Genomic DNA, 22,232 nt, shown 5'->3' with positions numbered 1-22,232 from the left:
TGGCGGGGGAGCAGCATTCTTCACTCTGTCCGGAGACGATTACGTGACATGGATATTAGGGCAAACCAAACCCAGTGATGAACAAATTCCTCACCGACTGAGCTTCGTCTGTCCTATAACCGGTCACCATTCAGGTTGCTGCATTTTCCCCATTGTGGTATATAAATCGGGGAATATTTTTACAGGATTATGACCCGTCAATGCTTAGACTTGGCCACTTTACACACTGTGTAACATTCACCATTCTGCCTATTTTTAAACAACTCTTCCACCTGTTGACTTTTGTGAAGTAAAAGAGCTAAAACCTTTATCATGCGGGTGAGATTCATCCAGCTGAAGCGATCCACCTACTAGGCAACGTCTGAAAACAATTTTCCAATTCTTGTACTTCTTATACAAGTTAGTTTAATCAACAATGTTTTGAGTATGTCCAAATGTTTGTAGACAGCCTGGATGACAGATCGTTAGCCCTGTAAATGCGTAGACTTCCATATTCTCTTCTCAAAATGTTTTCCTTCCCTGTTGCAACAAATTTAGACCTAAATAACTCTAGGGAAGAAATTCAGCGTGTCTACAACCATTTGGACATACTCAAAACATTGTTGATACAGGAATAACTCGATTCGTATGTTTCGTAATAATTTTAATAAAAAGTTGCATCAAAAGTATCCAAACTCGTTTCTTCTGTTCACCTCCAACTGGGGTAAGAGCTCCTCTCCCTTTAACCAACGAAATCCTACAATTGTCAAATAAATAAATACATTTTGTTGAAGATATTGCTCGTACCACTCTGCGCTGATGATCTAGCTTTATGAAGTCCAATACACTCATAAGTTAGAACGTCATCGCAAACTGAGACAGCGAAATCAAAATAAATAAATAAAATTGTAGTTTGGTCCTTCGAGCCGCATATGTTGCCGCGGCACGCCGGGCGCAGTCCTGTCGCACCATGATCCGGGAGCTGAATCTAATCAGCGATATGAATGTGAATGGATTGCTGAAATCTGTATAGATCTGAAAAATTGGTCCTTCGAGCCGGATTTCCGCAGTACGCCGGGCGCAGTCCTGTCGCGCCGTGACTCGGGAGTTAGATCTAGTCACCGATCGGAATGTGAATGGATTACTGAGATCAACACCCGTGCCTCGGACGCGCGAGAAAACGAGCGTGCGTTGTAGAAATGTACGACGGTTTAGCTGCGGGGATTGTGATTTAGAGTGTGATGAAATGATACCTTCGCCCGAGTGTCGTCCCTTGGATACTGTTCTAGGATGAATCTAACCCGGTGAAGATTCAAAACAACTTCTTCCGCGATTAATCCATCGTAAAATAATACCAAGACGTCTGTATTTTGGAGAGATATGGCTGCTGGCAAAATGGTGTTTGCGGTGTAGGAGAAATTCGATGTAATAGTTTTTCTGTTACTATCTCGCATATTGCGCGAAAAAGGCAACTGCACGTCTGACTGATTATGCCTAACTGAAATCGACAAAATCGACGTTTCGCTGTCTCGTTTTCCGCACCCCAAAACTCAATCAATTTAGAACAAGTAACAGAATGAAATTTCCTTAGTCTGTCCATTTTCCGTTTTTCAAAATTATTGATCATATTTGTATTCCGTTCGTCCGAAAACGGCAGATAAAACTGGGCTCTTTTTTGGATTTTCAGACGGCCCTAGCTTACATAAAAAACAATTTATCAAAAAGGTAAAACCATAGAAATACACCAATGATATATACATATCTATAGTGTGTAAAAAAATCATTGCTCTAGTGCCAAAATCCAGACAGAAAATACGGGAATACGTTTGTCGGATCGCGTTTCCTCTTCAGATTCATCATTATAAAGTATACTTACATATTTTGCTTCATAATGCTTTTACGTAACCATAGAAAAAGATTCGGTGTTTTTTAGGAAAACCATCAACCTATTAATACACATAGACGCACCCGGAACCCTCTAAAATTATGACCAAATGCTCAGTCCTGTCCAACGCGTATACAGTCGTTCTTTAACCGCCAGCCGGGTTTTGACGTGAACTTGACATTTAAGTCGAAACCGAAATGCTTGGTTGTGTCGCGAAAACGTGTAAAAATCATTCGGCTAAACGTAAAAAAGACGGTGTAACTTTTCATTGGTAAGTAGAGGTACTTGTTTCTGATTGAATTCCAGAACTTAAAATAATTCATTTTCAAGTATTGAATTTAATTCGGTACCTACGTACTTGTTTATGGTTGAATTTTAAAATTTTAAATAATTCATTTTCAAATATAGAATTCTTTTTGCAAATGTCAAACTCTGCTCTTCTCACCAATGGGGTGCACTTTATTTAGAAATGCGATTTTCAAAAATGTATTGTACAAGTTTAGAATGATTTTTAGTTTACATCGCCCTTGAGGTGATTTTCAGAAAAAAGACGCTGTGTAAATTGACCAAAGTGAAAACAATAACCTGATCTCTAGACAGGAACAACAATAAATGGTTAACAAAAATTACAACTGAGATGGAGATCATTTTAGAGAAGGGAATATGGAAGTCTGGGCATTTACAGGGCGTACGACCTTTCATTGGCTGGTTTGAGTGGCCACTTAACACACTGTAAAATTCACCATTATGCCTATGTTTTTTTTTTTTAATTTTATTTATTTACACTCTTTATCAAAATACATGTTTGAACATCCATATTTCTTCCATTTGTTGATTTTAGTTATAGAGCTGAAAAATTTAAATGGTGAATATTACAATCTGTGTAATGTGGCCTCTTAAACCAGCCAATGACAGGTCATAAGCCCTATAAATGCCTAGACTTCCTTATTCCCTTCTCAAAAATGTTCTCCATCCCTGTTGTAATTTGTTAATATTAATGACCCCGTGCGGTGAAATCCAGTATTTTGTCTACAAACAATTGGACAAACTCAAAATATTGCAACTTTAAATGGGTTTTAAACGAGCTACAAGAAAATGGATTAAATAATGTTACGATGAAATGAGGAGTTTTGAAACCCCCCATTTCATCACGATTTCGTGGATATTCGATGAATTGTCGAGCGATGATGAACCCTCCCGCCGCGATTCGGCAAACAAAACCCAGTGATGAAATTATACACCACGGGAGAAATGTTCACCGAACGCAAGGGGATGTTTGTATGTGAATATATTTAATTTATTTTTATTTTTTAAAGTTAATTCGAAGGCATAATTTTACGTAGAAATAAAGGAAAATGTCACAGAAGTGTATGTGATCTAAAATGCTTGTACTTCTTTTCAAAAACAAAAAAAAATAATTTGCTTCCGCCACTTTCATGTTCAATTTATTATCTTCAAATTATTACCCCAAATTTTAGTTCGATACTTCGTCTTTATTGAGATACCGGATATCCAAACTTAGTCTAAATTTTAAATGGCGTAATCTGCCGATCTAAAAGTAATTATATTTTAGTTACATAAAACTTTTAAGTATATTTTTAACAGAGACACCTTTAAAAATACTGTTTTTATCTAATTTATGTTTTTTTTTTGTTTTATTTACTGCGCAATTAATACAAACATTAGTTTTAAAATGGCAAAATCGAATGATTTACTCATTGTGCGTGCGTTTTGCCAGACTAGAGTCTTGAGTTAGGCTTCTTTGTTTATTCTCAAATGTAGAAATAAATAAAAAATAAAGTATATTTAGTGTCCTCATTATTTTTATTATTAATTATATTTAAGAAAAAAAATTATACTAGATTTCAATAAATTATTTTTTTAAAATGTCTGTCCCAAAATAAATACATATTATATTGAATAAAGGGCTTCGGGCGGATTATCCGCTCTCCGTTTTGGTTGAAATAGCGTTCCCTTGTCCAGAAGGCAACTACAGCTGTGATAGAAGTACCGTGAACCTATCACACCAGAAGTTCCTTTTGGAAGAGGGCCTTGTGCCGGGAGACGGGTCTGGGCATTGACGGAGGTTATGACCTGTCGCGTGACGTGCGCATCAGCCTTCATTCTACATTGCTGGATTAGCTTTATGAGACCATCGCACTCATAAGGTAGTCCACCAAAGTGGAATAAATCCGATATATCAGATCATAATATGATCGAATCCGACCAATGAATGGCTCCAAAAATTTAGTCCGCGTCCCTTACTTCATCAACATTTCCAATAGTTCTCATTTATATTTTGTATTTTGTGATAAAAACTCCGATAAATCCCAATTCTAGCAAAAATGCTCGCTTGAACATGATTTTTATATGACTTTTGACAATTACTAAGACGGTATGCTTAACGATCGTCTGTATTTATCTAACGAGCGATTACAAAGCCGGCTCCTTTGACGTCTCGATACGTAGTACACTCAGGAAGATAGTAAAACAGATGGAAAAAATATAATAATTAATTTTATTTTTTATAGTGGCAACATTTTACGCCTAGATGCTCTCATAATTTTTTAACAGGGCACAATCTAACATTACGCTTCCCATCATTACAAGACAAAAATACTTGATTTATAGCTAGGCCGCAATTTTAAACGCTGTCTTTATCTGTATATATCGAGACGGTACACTTAACTTCTGTACCATCTCTGTCTATCTCGGTATGCTCTACCGACTTATCTCGACGTCATATGATTGAATCCGACCAACGAATGACCCCAAAATTGGTCCGCGTTCCTTACTTCATTAACATTTTAAGTAGTTCTAATTTATATTTTAAATAGGCTTCTGTGATAAAAACTCCGCACTTCAAAGCGATTATAAACTCCGATAAATCCCAATTCAAGCAAAAAATGCTCCCTGGAACATGATTTTTATATGACTTTTGACAATTACTAAGACGGTATGCTTAACGATCGGCCGTATTTGCAATTCAAGTCTGTGTTAATGCCTAAGAAAGAGCACGAGAATATAATTTATTACGAGTAAGACAGAGACGCTATTCTGTGGCCTGTGTTTGTGTGAAAGAGACAAGAAAAAATTCGTTCAGTAAGTCGGTTATCGGAGTGAGCTGAAGAGATGAAGAACATTTTAGAGGAGGTAATATAGAAGTCTAGGCAGCTACAGGGCTTATGTCCTGTCATTGGCTGGTTTAAGTGGCCACTTTACACACTGTAACATTCACCATTCTGCCCATATTTTAACATTTAGATTCCATCAATTCTTTCACGATGATGTTAAAGAGCTGAAACCTTTATTGATGTGGGTGAGATTCATCTAATTGAATTATTTCACCTACATAAAAATTAAAAATTTAATTTCAATTTTTATACTTCTTCACGGACCAGGTGGATTTATCAGCAATATTTTTAGTTTTCCCAAATTTTTGTAGACAATAGCTGGATTCAACTCCCCGGGGAGCTGTTAATATTAACATATTACAACGGAGATTAAGAAAATTTTAGAGAAGGTAATATAGAAGTCGGCCTCGTGGTGTAATGGTCAGCGCGTTAGCCTGCCACGCAAGTGGTCTCGGGTTCAATTCCCGATATGGTTGGTGTGAAATATTTATTTGAATGGGTGTTTTCACACTAGAATATTTCATAGTCCCTGGACTGGTACCTGAAGCGTAAGACTGATCATCTTACCTTCATGTAACAAAAATGATCAAGATACGCTGCGATTGGAGTACCAATGCAGTGCCCTATGCACCATTAGGTGCGGAAAGGGAACGGTGATGATGATGATGAATATAGAAGTCTAGGCATCTACAGGGCTTATGACCTGTCATCGGCCGGTTAAAGAGACCAATTTACACACTGTGTAACATTCACCATTCTGCCCATATTTGAACATCTGTGTTCCTTCGATTTTTTCATCTGTTGATGTTTGTAAAGTTAAAGAGCTGAAACTTTTATTGCGGCCACTTAAACCAGCCAATGACAGGTCATAAGCCTTGTTTTTTTTTTTTTTTTTTAATTTTATACTTCTTCTATATTACCTCCTATAAAATGTTATTCATCTCTGTTGTAAAATTTTAATATTAACAGCTTCCCAGGGAGTTGAATCCAGTCCTTGTCTACAAAAATTTGGACAAACTCAAAATATTGTTGGTATATACCCATGTTTTTCTTTTCTCAAATGTCTGAACTTTCCGAAAATTCCGTCTTTTGCTTGTGGTAACGCGATGGTTCATCACCGCGTGGAAAGGAATTTTATGGCACACCTTTTTAAGAGTCAAGAGGCCACTTTAATACGGCAAAAACAAATCAATGTAATTAATAAATAAATATTCTTACCAGTGGATGATTTGTGTTAACTGATTTTAAATTAAAACTCAAACACCATTTTTAGCGTGTCCAAATCTTCATAGACAATTGAACTCACAGAACACTCGCGAGACTGAATAACAATAGACGAAAGAAAATAATAAAAATAAAATCGCAGCGTTTATTTATCGTTTTTTTTTTTCATGAAGATAAGATGATCAGTCTGACGCATCAGGCGCCAGCCCGGAACTAAAATATTTCAGTGTGAAAACCGCTTTTTAAATAGATATTTCACGTCAACGATTGTATTACAACGATACTATTGTAGGCAAACGCGCTAATTACTACGCCACGAGGCGGACGTAAAATATCAGTTATTAAATTACGTTTTAAATGAACATTTCGGGGATTTAACTCGGGATCTCAAGGCTGGTAGGCGAACGCGTCAACCACTACGCTACTAGGCGGACTTATCGCCATTCGATCGTAAAACACTCGTCCAGGATTCTGGTTCTGTTTCACACACATAACTGTATTCTTCATCCGCCGGGACACAGGAAAGGCGTTCTGCGTAGGAAATAGAACCAGGTCCCTGGTCGAGCGTATCTGACTCGATGGTGACTTCCGAGTAAAAATCTTTAAAAAGTCGCCAAAAACGCTATGGTGGCGTTGAAAAGAAAAAATATAATTCGCTGACACTTGAAGCGTAAGATTGATCATCTTATCCTTCATTTAGAAATATTGCGATGGCGCAAAACTGTATGATGATGTTAAAAAATAATTATAAATCACTGACATTTGAAGCGTAAGATTCATTATCTTACCCTTGGTGACAAAAACTCGCGATGCCATTACAGTGCCCTATGCACAATCGAATGCACAAAACGCTATGGCGGCGTTGAAAAGAAAAACTATAATTCACTGGCACTTGAAGTCTTATCCTCCACGAAGAAATATCGCGATACGATCACAGTGCCCTATGCACAATCGAATGCACAAAACTGTATTACGGTGTGGTAAATAAGCTATAAATCACTGGCACTTGAAGCGTAAGGCTCATCATCTTACTTTTCGCGACAAAAATCGCGATACTGTCGCAGTGCCCTATACACTACCGGGCGCGCTAAACTGTATTACGGCGTTCGAAAACAAATTATGAATCACTGTCATTTGAAGAGTCTTTTGTCAATTGATCATCTCATCCTTCACGAAGAATTATCGCGATACCATTACAGTGCCCTATGCACAATCGAATGCATAATACTGTATTGCGGCGTTGGTAAATAGATTATAAATCACTGGCACTTGAAGCGTAAGGCTGATTCACTCAATCTTCGTGACGAAAAAAGTCGCGATATTTTGCAGTGCCCTAAGCACCGTCGGGCGTGCAAAACACGTGTCGGTGTTGCGGTGACGAAAAATGAATCACTAACGATAATAATATATGTATGTTTTCACTTCGAATTTCACTAAGGGACTAACTCTGAAGGGTTTTACCGACCCTTATATACGAAACAAAGGACAAATTTCTTTTTTTTTTGTGGTGGGGGTACCAAATTTGCCCTGTTCAATTTAAAATTGCTGATATCTTTATGAAAAATAATTTATTCCAAAAATATTTATTGTTTAATTTTTACAAATATTTTATATTGATTCATAGACCTTTTACAAATATTTTATATCAATAACTTATAGGCCTTTTACAAACATTTTATATCAAAAACTTATAGGCCTTTTACAAATATTTTATATCAATAACTTATAGGCCTTTTACAAATATTTTATATCAATAACTTATAGGCCCTTTACAAATATTTTATATCAATAACTTATAGGCCCTTTACAAATATTTTATATCAATAACTTATAGGCCCTTTACAAATATTTTATATCAATAACTTATAGGCCCTTTACAAATATTTTATATCAATAACTTATAGGCCTTTTACAAATATTTTATAAACATAACTTTACCCATTTGCAAAAAAATACTTTATATTAAATATCATAAGGCTTTTACTAGTAAGTTTGTAATAATAACCCATAGGCCCTTTACAAATATTTTATACCAAAAACTCATAGCCCTTTTACAAATATTTTATATCAATAACTCACAGGCCATTTACAAATACTTTATATTAATAACTTTACCCACTTGCAAAAAAATACTTTATATTAAATATCATAAGGCTAAACTAGTAAGTTTATATTAATAACTCATATACCTTTAACACATATTTTATATTAAAGACTCATAGGCCTTTTACCAAAAAATACTTCTACTTCTACTACTAACATCACGTCATTTAACCGTAGGAGTAGGCAGAGAGAGTGGACCGCCACATACGGCTTATGACCTGTCATTGGCTGGTTTAAGTGTCCACTTTACACACTGTGTAACATTCACCATTCTGCCCATCTCGCGGGTGATATTCATCCGGCAGAACCAAATCACCTACTGAGCAACGCATGAAAACAACATTCAATTTTTTATACTTCTTCTTTTACCAGGTAGTTAAACTTAAACCAGCCAAGGACAGGTCATAAGCCATGTAAATGCCTAGAATTCTTTATTCCCTTAATAAGGTTTTAGCTCTCTGTTGCAATAAATTTGAAAATGAATAACTCCCTGGGGAGAAAATCCAGCCAGTCTGCAAGCATTTAGACATACTCAAGCATTGTTGAAGTAATGTTTTTTTTTTTATTTATTAATTTTTCACGCCCAAAAGGCTTTTACGTACATGGAAGTTATATAAAACATGAGTATATTAACAACGTAAATTTAAAAAAATATAATATAAAGAAATTATATATATAATATATATGTAATTTTTAATACTATTTAAATGTTATTTGTGTTTTTTTTATACTTTTTTTAGCATGTATACATAATTTCAATACGTTTTTGATAAAAAAAAATTACCCTGTATTGGGTGTGCGCATATTTTGTTAATTAAAAAAAATGATTTTCTTTTGTACTAGTTCAGTATGTATATATACATACATGTAATTTTTAAACTTTTTCAATTTTCTTTCCCAGATTGCATAATGTAAACATTATTTTGAATTTATTTCCAAGCCTAGTCTTCTGTTTATTTTGTTATTTTCAAGTATTTTTCATACCCTTTTTAATTTGTAGTATATCATAAATTTAATTTTTCTGCTTTTGTAAATAATATTATAGTTTAAAATGTAAAAACGTCTTTAAATAAATTTTCTTATCTGTATGTCCCCAAATGAGTTTTTTTTTTAAAAAAACTCCTTGGGAATATTGTATATAATTATGTATAATATGTTTTCAATTTAATAAAAAAAAATTAAAAAAATTAAAGATAAGAACAGTGTTAAGAAGTACCTATAGTTGGTATAAAAATAAAAAGATGATTGTATAAACAACATAAATTTGAAAAAATACAAAATTAAGAAATAAAATATAAAACTATTTTAAGAAGTATACTTGGTTTAAAAAAAAAATATATGCTGTAGAAGCTAGATATGATTTACAATAGATAAACAAATAAAATATAAACATATCGAAGAAATGCAGTTTATTTTGCATAAAAAGTCTGCCTTAAAACAGGCTGTACCTAGTTAGATAGACTAGACATGATCCAGAGAAATCTTTTACCCAAATGTGTATGTAGTACATAAAGTAATTGTTAAATTTATTTCAACAGAGAGGGAAATTTTTTTGAGAAGGGAATATGGAAGTCTAGGCATTTACAGGGCTTATGACCTGTCATTGGCTGGTTTAAGTGGCCACTTTACACACTGTGTAACATTCACCATTCTGCCCAAGTTTGAACATCCACATTTCCTCAACTCTTCCATCTGTTGACTTTTGTGAAGTAAAATAGCTGAAACCTTTATCACGCGGGTGAGATTCATCCGGCTGAACCAAATCCCATCATCTTCCATATTCCCTTCTCAAAAATTTTTCCCTCTCTGTTGAAATAAATTTAAATATGAACAACTCCCTAGGGAGGAAATCCAGCCAGTCTGCAAGCATTTGGACATAATCAAACATTGTTGAAGTAATTGTTATTTTTGTTAATATGTTAATATTTTTAGCGGCCTCCGTGGTGTAGTGGTCAAGACGCTTGACTCACAGACGGAAGGTTCCGGGTTCGATTCCCGGTGAGAACACAAAAATTAAATGTGATTTTTCTCAAGCCTGGGTGTTCTGTGATGTGATTCACCGCTGTAATTGGGCCTCCTGGCCTGTTGTGGTGCAAAAATAAAATAAATAAACCATGATTATTTTTTTTTTTTTATATAAATATTTCATGCCGCGGATTCGATCCCGCGAGGGGTCGATTCCAGTCGTCTGCAAAAATTTGGACGCGCTCAAGATCCTGCGGATTTTGACGCGCTCGAAATGTGGGTGACGTCATTGGTCGGATGCATTTTCGAAAAGCATTAGTTATGAGTCATGTTCGATAATGTAATTTAAGTCATTTTAATGCCATACTAATTATTGTCATTAAGAAATATGAGTCACACAAAGCGCGGTGACCATTTGAGTGGCTTTTTTTTGAAACTCGACCTTCGTTTGTTTATTTATTAAATATTTCGTGCTGATGCCGTGCTTCTTGCTAGCAGCAAGGAGACCCACAGCTCTTGCCAAAAGCCACTTGCTTATGAATGTTGATAAATCCAAAGGGATGGTTTTTGAAAGGGATGAAAATATAACTAAATGTGAGATCAGCGTGAGCGGAGATATTCTGAATCAGGTAGAAGAATTTGTGTATCTGGGAAGTATGTTTACTAGGGATGGAAAGGAGGGTGAGGGCCGTAGGGGTAGGTAGAGAGGATAGAACGCCATATCACTCTATCTTTGCATACAGACCTCGCTTCTAATTCATACATCTTCTCATGCACGCGCGCCGATTGTTCCTACTTTTGACATGTCCATCTTCGAGTATTTGATGGACTCGATCGTGCCATGTCTTCCTCTGTCTTCCTCGTTTTCTGCATCCATCAACATTCGCATCGAAGATCCTTTCAGCCGTTCTTTCGCTGTCCATTCGCTCTAAAACGCAGCACCCCTTTCTCAATTCTGTCGACGATGCGTGTCTCAGCCTTACACAGTTCGCGGATCGTAGCTGTTGTAGCGACTGATCTAATTTTTGGTTTCTCCAAAAAATGTACTTACTCCCGTAAGAAATGATTTATTAAAAAACCAAAGCGATACACGCCGATGGAAAATATTTACAGAGTGCCAAAAATGATAGGAAAGTGTGCGTAACCTAGCCAGTAATGTTCGGAATTCGGTTAGAAACTATTAATTATGTAACTAATTAGTACGCCATTAAAACAATATCCTGGTTCTTGAGCGTGAATCAGTGTCCAACGCATCGATTCCGATTTCCCGCACGTTTCTCCGAGAGATTACGTCACGATTCGTGTTCATTTCGAACGTTGTTCCTAACCGTTTATTTTTTTATAGAACATCGTCACGAATCTTGACGTCACAATCATCGATGCCAAACATGTCGCGTTTTTCTAGGGACATTTTTTTTATGAGCGAAGTGTGGAGTTGGAAAAATAACGAAGAAAGTAGGTTGAATGCTGTCGAAATGCGATCTCGCAGGCGAATGTGTGTCGAGAAAATGTCGAAATCCAGGCTGAGACGAGCATTATTGACAGAGGAATAATCTACCTACTAATGTTAAGAACGCCCCTTCTTTATTTACATTTAAGTCAAGATTGAAATGTCACTATCTAAATATTTCAATTGTTCCTTTATCCTTCTTCTCTCCTTCCCATCCCCTCTCCTCTCTTCATAGTATAGTGTTAGTTTGTTTTAAATATATATTTATTTTTGTTAATCTTTGCTTTTAATTTTTGTATAAAATTGTAAGATTCAATATGTCCATGTATTTATAATTTTCTCAAACTGAACGGTTTGGGTAGGTAGGGAGAAATTGCCTTAAGGCAATATGCCCGCCCTTATATGTATATTTATTGTATATGTATATAAAGTGTCAAATAAATAAATAAATAAATTATGAAAGGGGCGCCGCGTCGGTTCGGACATGCGGAGCGAATGGACGGCGAAAGAACGGCTGAAAGGATCTGCGATGCGAATGTTGATCGAGTCCATCAAGTACTCGAAGATGGACGTGTCAAGAGTAGGAACAATCGGCGCGCTTGCATGAGAAGATGTATGAAAGTAGAGGAAGCGAGATATTTTATTATTATTATGGATAACGTACCTATAAACGTATTACTATAGTATAGAGTGAGTTTCTAGAAAACATATATTAATTATCATTTCAATTTTTTTTTATATATATATTATTTTTCTGTTGATTTCAATGATACTTTTATTTTCTTACAATATTTGAGTTTGTCCAAATGTTTGCAGACAAAATAATGGATTTCACCCCCGCGGGAGCCATTAAGATTAAAAAATTACAACAGGGATGGAGAATACCTTAAAGAAAGGAATATGGAAGTCTAGGCATTTACAGGGCTTATGACCTGTCGTTGGCTGGTTTAAGTGGCCACTTTACACACTGTGTAACATTCACCATTTTGCCTATGTTTAAACATCCATATTTCTTAAATTCATCCAATATTGTAATAAAACCAACTGGTCCAAGAAGAAGTTTGAAAATTGGAAAATTGTTTTCAGGCGTTGCCTAGTATGGAAATAATTCAGTCAGATGAATCTCTTCACAACAATAAAGATTTCAGCTCTTTAACTTCACTAAAATCAACAAATGGATGAATTTAAGAAATATGGATGTTCAAACATAGGCAAAATGGTGAATGTTACACAGTGTGTAAAGTGGCCACTTAAACCTGCCATTGACAGGTCATAAGCCCTGTAAATGCCTAGACTTCCATATTCCCTACTTTAAGGCATTCTCCACCCCTGTTGTAATTTATTAATTTCAACATTTATTTCGTTTATTTTTAATACTACTATATTTTACTTTTATTTTGTTGATTTTAATTATATCATTATTTTGTACACACAATATTTTGAGTTTGTCCAAATTTTTGTAGACAAGGACTGGATTCAACTCCCTGGGGAGCTGTTTATATTAATATATTACAACAGAGATGAAGAATATTTGAGAGAAGGTAATATGGACGTCTAGGCATCTACAGGGCTTATGACCTGTCAATGGCTGGTTTAAGTGGCCACTTTACACGCTGTGTAACATTCACCATTCTGCCTATATTTGAACATCCATATTCCTTAAATTCTTTCATCTGTTTATGTTTGTGAAGTTTAAGAAAAAAAGGGACGAAAGTAGACTGAATGCTGTTGAAATGCGATCCCTCAGGCGAATGTGCGGAAAAACAATGTATGATAGGTGCCCTAATGTCGAAATTAGAGCAGAATGCAAGGCTGAGTTAAGCATTATCGACAAAATTAAGAAAGGTCTTTTGCGATGGTTCGGTCATGTGGAGCGAATGAATGATGAAAGAACGGCTAAAAAGATTTATGATGCGAATGTGACTGGTTGTAGAAGTCGAGGAAGGCCGAAAAAGACATGGCATGACCAAATCCAACAAATACTTAACGGTGGACATGTCAAAAGTCGGAATAATCGGCGCGCGTGCATGAGAAGATGTATGAATGTAGAGGAAGCGAGATCTGTATGCAAAGATAGAGTGTTGTGGCGTTCTATCCTCTCTGCCTACGCTTACGGGGAAACGGCGTGATGGTTTGTTTCGAAATGAACACGAATCGTGACGTAATCTCTCGGAGCAACGTGCGGGAAATCGGAATCGATGCGTTGGACACTGATTCACGCTCAAGAACCAGGATATTGTTTTAATGGCGTACTAATTAGTTACATAATTAATAGTTTCTAACCGAATTCCGAACATTACTGGCTAGGTTACGCACACTTTCCTATTATTTTTGGCACTCTGTAAATATTTTCCATCGGCGTGTATCGCTTTGGTTATTTAATAAATTATTTATTTTGGGAGATGAGACCCAACACTTATGCATGGAAGGGAAACGTGGAACTGGCGGAGGAAGGATGAAATGGAAGGATGAGATTTGGCGGCCTCCGTGGTGTAGTGGTCAAGACGCTTGACCCACGCACGGAAGGTTCCGGGTTCGATTCCCGGTGAGAACACAAAAATTAAAAATGTGATTTTTCTCAAGCCGGGGTGTTCTGTGATGTAATTCACCACTGTAATTGGGCCTCCTGGCCTGTTGTGGTGCAAAAAAAAAAAAATGAAAGCCGAGTGAACGCGGTTGAAATGCGACCTCTTAGACGAATGTGTGGGAAACCAATGTCTGACAGGGTTACGAATTATGAAATCAGGCGAGAGTGTAAATCTGAGTCAAGTATAAATGATAAGATTGAGAAAGGGTCTCCGAGATGGTTCGGTCACGTAGAACGAATGGACGACGAAAGAATGGTAAAACAAGTATACATGAACGGTAACTTGAGACGGGGACGACCGAGGAAGACGTGGCATGATCAGATAAACCAAAATCTTAACATTTTACAACAGAGATGAAGAACATTCAAGAGAAGGTAATATAGAAGTCTAGGCATCTACAGGGCTTATGACCTGTCAATGGCTGGTTTAAGTTTAAGTTGATAAATCACTTGGTCCATGAAGAAGTATAGAAATTGAAATAATAATATTTTCAGGCGTTGCCTAGTCTAGTATGTAGGTGAAATAATTCAATTAGATGAATCTCACCCGCATAAATAAAGGTTTCAGCTCTTTAACTTCACAAACACCAACAGATGAAAGAATTGAAGGAATATAGATGTTCAAATATGGGCAGAATGGTGAATGTTACACAGTGTGTAAAGTGGCCACTTGAACCAGCCATTGACAGGTCATAAGCCCTGTAGATGCCTGGACTTCTATATTACCTTCTCTTGAATGTTCTTCATCTCTGTTGTAAAATGTTGATATAAGCAGCTCCCCAGGGAGTTGAATCCAGTCCTTGTCTACGAAAATTTGGACAAACTCAAAATATTGTTCAAAATCTTAAGTCTGGTCATGTCAAAAGCAGACAGAACCGAAGGGCATGTTTGACAAGATGTACGAATGTGGAAGAGGCTAGGATTGTATGCCAGGATAGACGTGTGTGGACAGACAGCTACTGCTGCGAAAGAGGAGGCAAGAAAATTAGAGCGGTGAAAGGGTATCAAAAGGGTTCCCTCGTTACTAGAACGAAGAGATTGTCCGTGTTGTGATAGAGGTTCGTAGAGCTCTCTAAGATAAACAGGCGAAGTCGGATTATTTAAAATATCGTGAAGAAGTGCTAATAAGCGACGTGATAACAGTTTCTCACCATGGTTGTTTATCGTATCCGCGATCGCAATGGAACATCCGTGAACACCTAATATTGAATGTCAAATTATTTACGTTTCGCGACGTATAATCCTGCTGCGCAATCACATATTTGAATTTCACCGGTGTAAATATGGAAAATATTCCAAAATTGCTATTTTTATTTATTTATTTATCATGTTATTTATTTATGCATTTAGCCGGCGGTTGGCGAGCCAAATGTCAAGAAAAGCAGTCGCCATAGTAATTGTATCAGATACTCCTTACTCTTTTGCAAATGCAATATATTGTATTATTTATTAAAGTAAACGCCGATTTTTCGCCAGTGAACTGTATTTATTTACGAGGAAAACAAAAAACAAACCGACACGAGCGTTGACTTAGAGATTACACGCGTTGGCTTATGACTGCGATAACTTAAGCATGTTCATTGTGATCGCTCAAATGCTTAGCATGTTTTTAAGCACGTCGATAGTTATTTGTGATCGAGCTACTGGGCGTGTTCAAATCACGCCAGGGTCACCGATGTAGGATTTTGCTGGTTGAGGGTGTCGGAGCTCCTACTCAAAATAGAGATTGATTGCGTCGGGACGTGTTAAACTCACACCGAAACGTCGGGGCGTGTTCAAATCACGTCAGGGTCTCCAATGTAGGATTTTCCTGGTTGAGAGTGTCAGAGCTCCTACTCCAGTTAAAGATTGATTGCGTCGCGACTTGTTAAACTCACGCCGGATCGTCGAGGCGTGTTCAAATCACGTCGGGGTCACCAATGTAGAATTTATCTGGTTGAGGAGGTTGGAGCACCTACTCCAGTTAGAGATTGATTGCGTCGTGTCATGTTAAACTCACGCCGGAACGTCTGGGCGTATTCAAATCACGTCAAGGTCACCAATGAAGGATTTTGCTGGTTCGTAGGGTTGGAGCTCCTACCCCAGTTAGACATTGACTGCGTCGGGACGTGTTAAAACTCACGCTGGAACGTCTGTGCGTGTTCAGATCACGTCAGGGTCACCAATGTAGGATTTTGCTGGTTGAGGGGGTTGGAGCACCTACTCCAGTTAGAGATTGATTACGTCGTCACTTGTTGAACTCACGCCGGATCGTCGAGGCGTTCAAATCACGTCGGGGTCACCAATGTAGAATTTCGCTGGCTGAGAGGGTCGGAGCTCCTACCCCAGTTGGAGATTGACAGAAAATACGAAGTTTATGATTAATGCGTATTTATTACATGGCAAATGAATTGAATTATGTCGTCCGAATGTTACGGCGGTGATGAGTTGAACCAAATGGAGTCACTTGACTCATGCTCAAACGCTCAGTAATACCCAACTTTTATTTAGTCAATATTTTGAGTTTGTCCAAATGTTGTAGACAAAATACTGGATTTCACACCCTAGGGAGTCATTAAGATAAACAAATTACAACAGAGATTTGTTCCACCTACTTGCAAACAAACCAATGAATGACCGCTAAAATTAGTCCGCGTTCCTTACGTCATTAACATTAAAAATTGTTCTCATTTATATTTTAAATAGGCTTCTGTGATAGAAAGTGCTCATTTCCAAGCGATTATAAACTTCAATAAATCCCAATTCAAGTAAAAAATGCTCGCTTGAACCTGATTTTTATATGACTTTTGACAATTGCCAAGACGGTATGCTTACGATCGTCTGTATTTATCTACTAAGGTAGTACGGAGCGATTACAAGGCCAACTCTCGATACGTTCTCCCAGAAAGATAGCAAAACTGACATAAAAAATACGATAACAATTTTTTTTACAGTGGTGACTTTCGAACGCCTAGAGATACTCTTATATGTTAATAGGGCAGAATCTAGTGACATCTTTTTTCGCATCTAGGCGCTCGTTTTCTAATCTGACAGCCATGTCGGAATTTAATTCGACTTGAAAAATTATTTATTTCTCTCATATTTTAAATTGGCTTTTAAGAAAAAAATGCCTACCTCAGAACGATTGAAAATTTAAATAAATCGTAATTAAAGGAAAAATTGCTTAGTGGAATAAAATTTGTAACACTCAATGCGTAGATAAATGTATCGAGTGTATATACATCAAAGCTTGATGGGGGGGGATTGGTAGTGTATCTTAGTCGCCGGTCGGGATAATTTTACCTTCAAGTATGACGTTATACTGAAGCTATGTCATTTTAATGCGTAGATATGTATACCGTGACGTACGCTTCCCCTTGTTTCATATCGATGTACTTACCCAAAACTTGAAGGGGGGGGGGGGGTCGGTAGTATTATTTATTTATTCATATTTTCCTCTTACAAACTATAACTTACTTTTTTGAAATGTTTTTACTTTTAAAAATAAACAAAGAAGACTAATTTAATTAACAGAGATAATTAAAAAAATATTCATAATTTTAAAAACTAGGTATATATGTACATCCATATTATTTATATTACAAAACGCACAATGAAAATAACAAAAACCTAACATAAGCTATACACTTGCGGAGCAGTTGATTCAATATTGGTTTGGGCGAATGATACAATTCATTTTACTTCTACCTAGCTCCACTATCCATTTTTTTATAGCCTTTTTAAACATTTTCTCATTACTAATTGCTTTAATAGATAGTGGAAGTAGGTTATAGATTTTAATTGAATAATACTCAAAATCCCTTTGTCCGAAAGTGGTATTAGTTTGTGTTGCCGACGTAAAAGCACATGCACCAACTTGGCGGCCCTTCCTGGGGCTTTAATGTAGCATAGGGGGCTTCAGTATGTGTAAGCAATGTACCACCTCCTCAATAAAGACCAGTATTTGTCACTTTCGGGGGTGGTCATCGCCATACTGAAGCCCATATAGATTAGAATTCATAAAAATATTTGTATGCCCATAATATATTGTTATATTATTCTGTATGAGTGTTGATCGCCGCGCGGTCGGCGGGGAACTGCGGCCGGGTAGCGGGAGGGTGCGGACCTTATACGTGGCGCGAGAGAGACCGATAGAGCCGGCAAATGTGCTCGCTATCTCTCTCGCCGCGTGATTGGTCAACCTAGTACCGCCCGCTATTGGCCTAGCCCGCCGCCGCACGGAAAAATATGTTGTATATATAGCCCCGCCGGGGAAAAATAAAGTCAGTCATCTCGTCACACTACTAAGGCTTTTTACTCTCCACCTCGTCTCCCTGCCTCGCTTCAAACCGGACCTCATCGCCACCTGTATTCGAACACCGCTACCCCCTGGACTTGGAACTCGGATACTCTTTGGATTGGATTTTGGACCCCGGATAATTTGGACCCTTGGCTACTTCCCCGGAACACACCCCGCCGTTCCCACCGACGGAGAGATACCGGCCTTACAACCCGGTTGCCTGACTCAGGATTGCGGCCGCCAGCGCTACTCGCTAGCGACCCCGCAAGGGATCTCTAGGCAGCGATACCTCCCCCGGAGCTTATCGTTCGTCGGCCGAGGCCCGCCTACGCCCGGCCACTCTGCGTTTGACACCAGCGCCTATAGAAATACAGTTCTTGTGACGGGCGCGATTGCTACGGACGAAGCAGTGATCCGCCGCGTCTGTTACAGTTTGTATTTGTTTAAGTTGTCATTGTGTTGAGGATCTAGTGATTATTATTATTATGGATAACTTATAAAGCGCCATTTTCGTAACAAAATACCTCAAGGGCGCTTTACATAGTGATTCTTTTAAATTTGTAATTGAATTAAAATAATTTATTTGGTTGTCACATGCTACGGATTTATTCAAATAATTAAGAGAACCAGTGGGTTTTAAGTTTTTTCCGAAACATCACTTCACTTTCACAGTTTCGGACCTCTGCTGGGAGAGCATTCCATGCCGTAGGGCCTGCGACCGCAAATGCGCGTTCACTAAATTTAGTGCGCTGTTTGCGTAGAGGTATAATAACTTTTCCTCTCGCCGTAGACGTAGCTGATCTAAGCGTGAGACGCCTGTCGGCTAGTTCATCTGGAATGCAGAGTTCCCTTAGATATTCCGGAGCAGAGTTGTGCAGTGACTTGTACATAAGCCAACAGAGTTTGTATTCGACCCTCTGTGGAAAACGTAGCCTGTGTAGTTCCCGAAGTAGTGGAGTGATATGACTGAATTTAGAGATTCCGAAAATAAGTCTCGCTGCGGCATTCAATACAGATTGTATTATTTATTATTTGTATGTGATGTATTGAGGGGGTTATGTCTTTCATTTGAGTAAGGGTAGTTTTTGAAACTTATCTATATCTATAAGAATTTATCTTCAACTATTCTGTCAATGTGAAGGTATGTCGTCTTTATCTTCCGATCATAATCGAGGCCCTGCTCAGCTAATCCCATGACAACATCCACCCCCGACATCCGACAGAATCCCACATTTAGATTTATTCGGTGATTTTCCGTTTCAGGTCGGCTTCAAAGGCTTCGGCTTGACTCCCGAGAAGCTGTCCGCCTCCGGCAGCTTCACGTACCACGACGGCCGCGAGTACAGCATCACGCACGGGTCGGTGGTCATAGCGGCCATCACCTCCTGCACCAACACCAGCAACCCCAGCGTCATGCTGGGCGCAGGTCTGTGAACGATTCGCCGGTTTGATTTTAAATCTGAGAGATAATCTGGTAAATTAAATACACGCGAAGTGAGGATATATAAGACTAGTGCGAGACCCGTCTCGACGCGTCCTGTAGAAACACGAGCGGACACCTCGAGAACAAAGAACCTGCTGAGAATTTAGAGATGAGGGTCCTCGGTTCGATTTCCAACACGGTTGATATAAAATATTGATCTAATAAGGTGTTTTTACATTAGAATATTTTCATAGTCCCTGGATTGGCTCCTGAAGCGTAAGACTGATCATATTACCTTCATGTTAGAAAAAAATTGTCAAGATACGCTGCGATTAGTGTACCAATTGCAGTGCCCTATTTCATTTTCAATTTCAATTCATTTATTTGAATACAACACTACTACTACCATCATGCCATTTCGCCGTAGGGGTAGGCAGAGAGAATGGACCGCCCACACGTCTATCCTGGCTTACATTCCTAGCTTCTTCCACATTCATACATCTTGTCAAACATGCCCTTCGGTTCTGTCTGCTTTTGACATGACCAGACTTTAGATTTTGGTTTATCTGATCGTGCCGCGTCTTCCTCGGTCGCCCTCGTCTCACGTTGCCGTTCATTTTTGCCATAAATGAAACAAGTGTTTTACCATTCTTTCGTCGTCCATTCGTTCTACGTGACCGAACCTTCTCAGAGACCCATTCTTAATCTTATCAATTATACTTGGCTCGGATTTACACTCTCGCCTGATTTAATCATTCGTAACCCTGTCATACATTGATTTACCACACCTTCGTCTAAGAGATCGCATTACAAACGCATTCACTCGGCTTTCACTTCTTCGTCATTTGTTAGCATTCGGCCTTTTCACTTATTTTTTACATATTCGATTAAAGGTTTTAATATATACGAACACGCACAGCGCAAAAATCTATATTTCTCTGAAAACCGCATGTAAATCGGTTAAGCTGATTAGGAGGAATACGGTGACATCGCACATACAGAGGAATTATATATATATATAGATAATATATATGTGTGGATTTAGGTATGAATATGTATTATTTTACATATATTTTTAGACACCATAAGAAAATATATAAAATCGTGTAAATGAATGCCTCGACACGGGTTGTGCTCAGGAGGTATTCATATTTAAAAACTTGGCTCTTTCTGCGCAGGTCTCCTGGCCAAGAATGCGGTGGAAGCTGGTCTGAAAGTTCCGCCCTACATAAAGACGTCTCTCTCCCCGGGCTCGGGAGTTGTCACCTATTACCTCAAGGTAAAAATTATACTCGTACGACAATATTTTCAGTTTGCCCAAATTTTTGTATACTGGATTTAACTCCCTGGGAAGCTGTTAATATTAACATATTACAACAGACACAAAGAACTTTTTAGAGAAGGTAATGTACAAGTCTAGGCATCTACAGGGCTTGTGACCTGTCGTTGACTGGTTTAATTGGCCTCAATAAAGGTTTCAGCTCTTTAACTCCATGAACGTTAATCAGATGAAATAATTGAAGGAGTATAGATGTTTAGATATGGGCAGAATGGTGAATGTTACACCATGTGTAAATTGGTCTTTTTAACCGGCCAATGACAGGTCATAAACCGTGTAGATGCCTAGACTTTTAACCTTTTCTAAAATGTTTTTCATGTCTGTTGTAATATGTCAATATTTACAACTCCCCAGGGAGTTGAATCCAGTCCTTGTCTACAAAATTTTGAGCAAACTCAAAATATTGTTGATATATCCACCCGGTCCACATTGCCTAGTATGTAGGTGAAATAATTCAATCAGATGAATCTCGCCCTCATAAATAAAGGTTTCAGCTCTTTAACTTCACAAACATCAACAGATGAAAGAATTGAAGGAATATTGATGTTCAAATATTGGCAGAATGGGGAATATTACACAGTATGTAAAGTGGCCACTTGAACCAGCCAATGACAAGGTCATAAGCCCTGTAGATGCCTAGACCTCTTATTACCTTCTCTAAAATGTTATTCATCTCTGTTTTATTAATTATACGTTTTTCTAATGATCAAAAGAGAATGATAAATCGTCCCGGGGTGGTATTCTGAATCTTCTCTATCCCCTAAAGTGATTAATTTGTAATTTGAAAGTAAAATGTGGCGATTGCACGTTGGGTTTTGTAGGAATCCGGCGTGGTGCCGTACCTGGAGAAGCTGGGGTTCGACA

At 37.8% G+C, this 22,232-nt stretch overlaps 1 protein-coding gene across 1 annotated transcript in view; it reads left to right on the top strand.

Moving 5' to 3' along the window:
- Positions 1-22,226, top strand: part of LOC148277117 (cytoplasmic aconitate hydratase-like) — a gene marked incomplete at its 3' end in the record, with an annotated part of 55,795 nt that extends 33,569 nt beyond the window's left edge. The window contains exons 11-13 of the mRNA XM_088233256.1: positions 19,870-20,032; positions 21,208-21,308; positions 22,190-22,226. Coding sequence (XP_088089382.1) covers positions 19,870-20,032; positions 21,208-21,308; positions 22,190-22,226 — 301 coding nt within the window. The remainder of the gene's footprint in view (positions 1-19,869; positions 20,033-21,207; positions 21,309-22,189) is intronic.
- Between the last annotated feature and the right edge of the window lie 6 nt (positions 22,227-22,232).

Source organism: Micrasema longulum, unplaced genomic scaffold, assembly GCF_059751315.1.
Source record: "Micrasema longulum isolate JH-2025_06_02 unplaced genomic scaffold, ASM5975131v1 h1tg001080l, whole genome shotgun sequence".
Taxonomy (NCBI): Eukaryota; Metazoa; Arthropoda; class Insecta; order Trichoptera; family Brachycentridae; genus Micrasema; species Micrasema longulum.
This window is presented reverse-complemented; position numbering and strand designations above follow the sequence as displayed.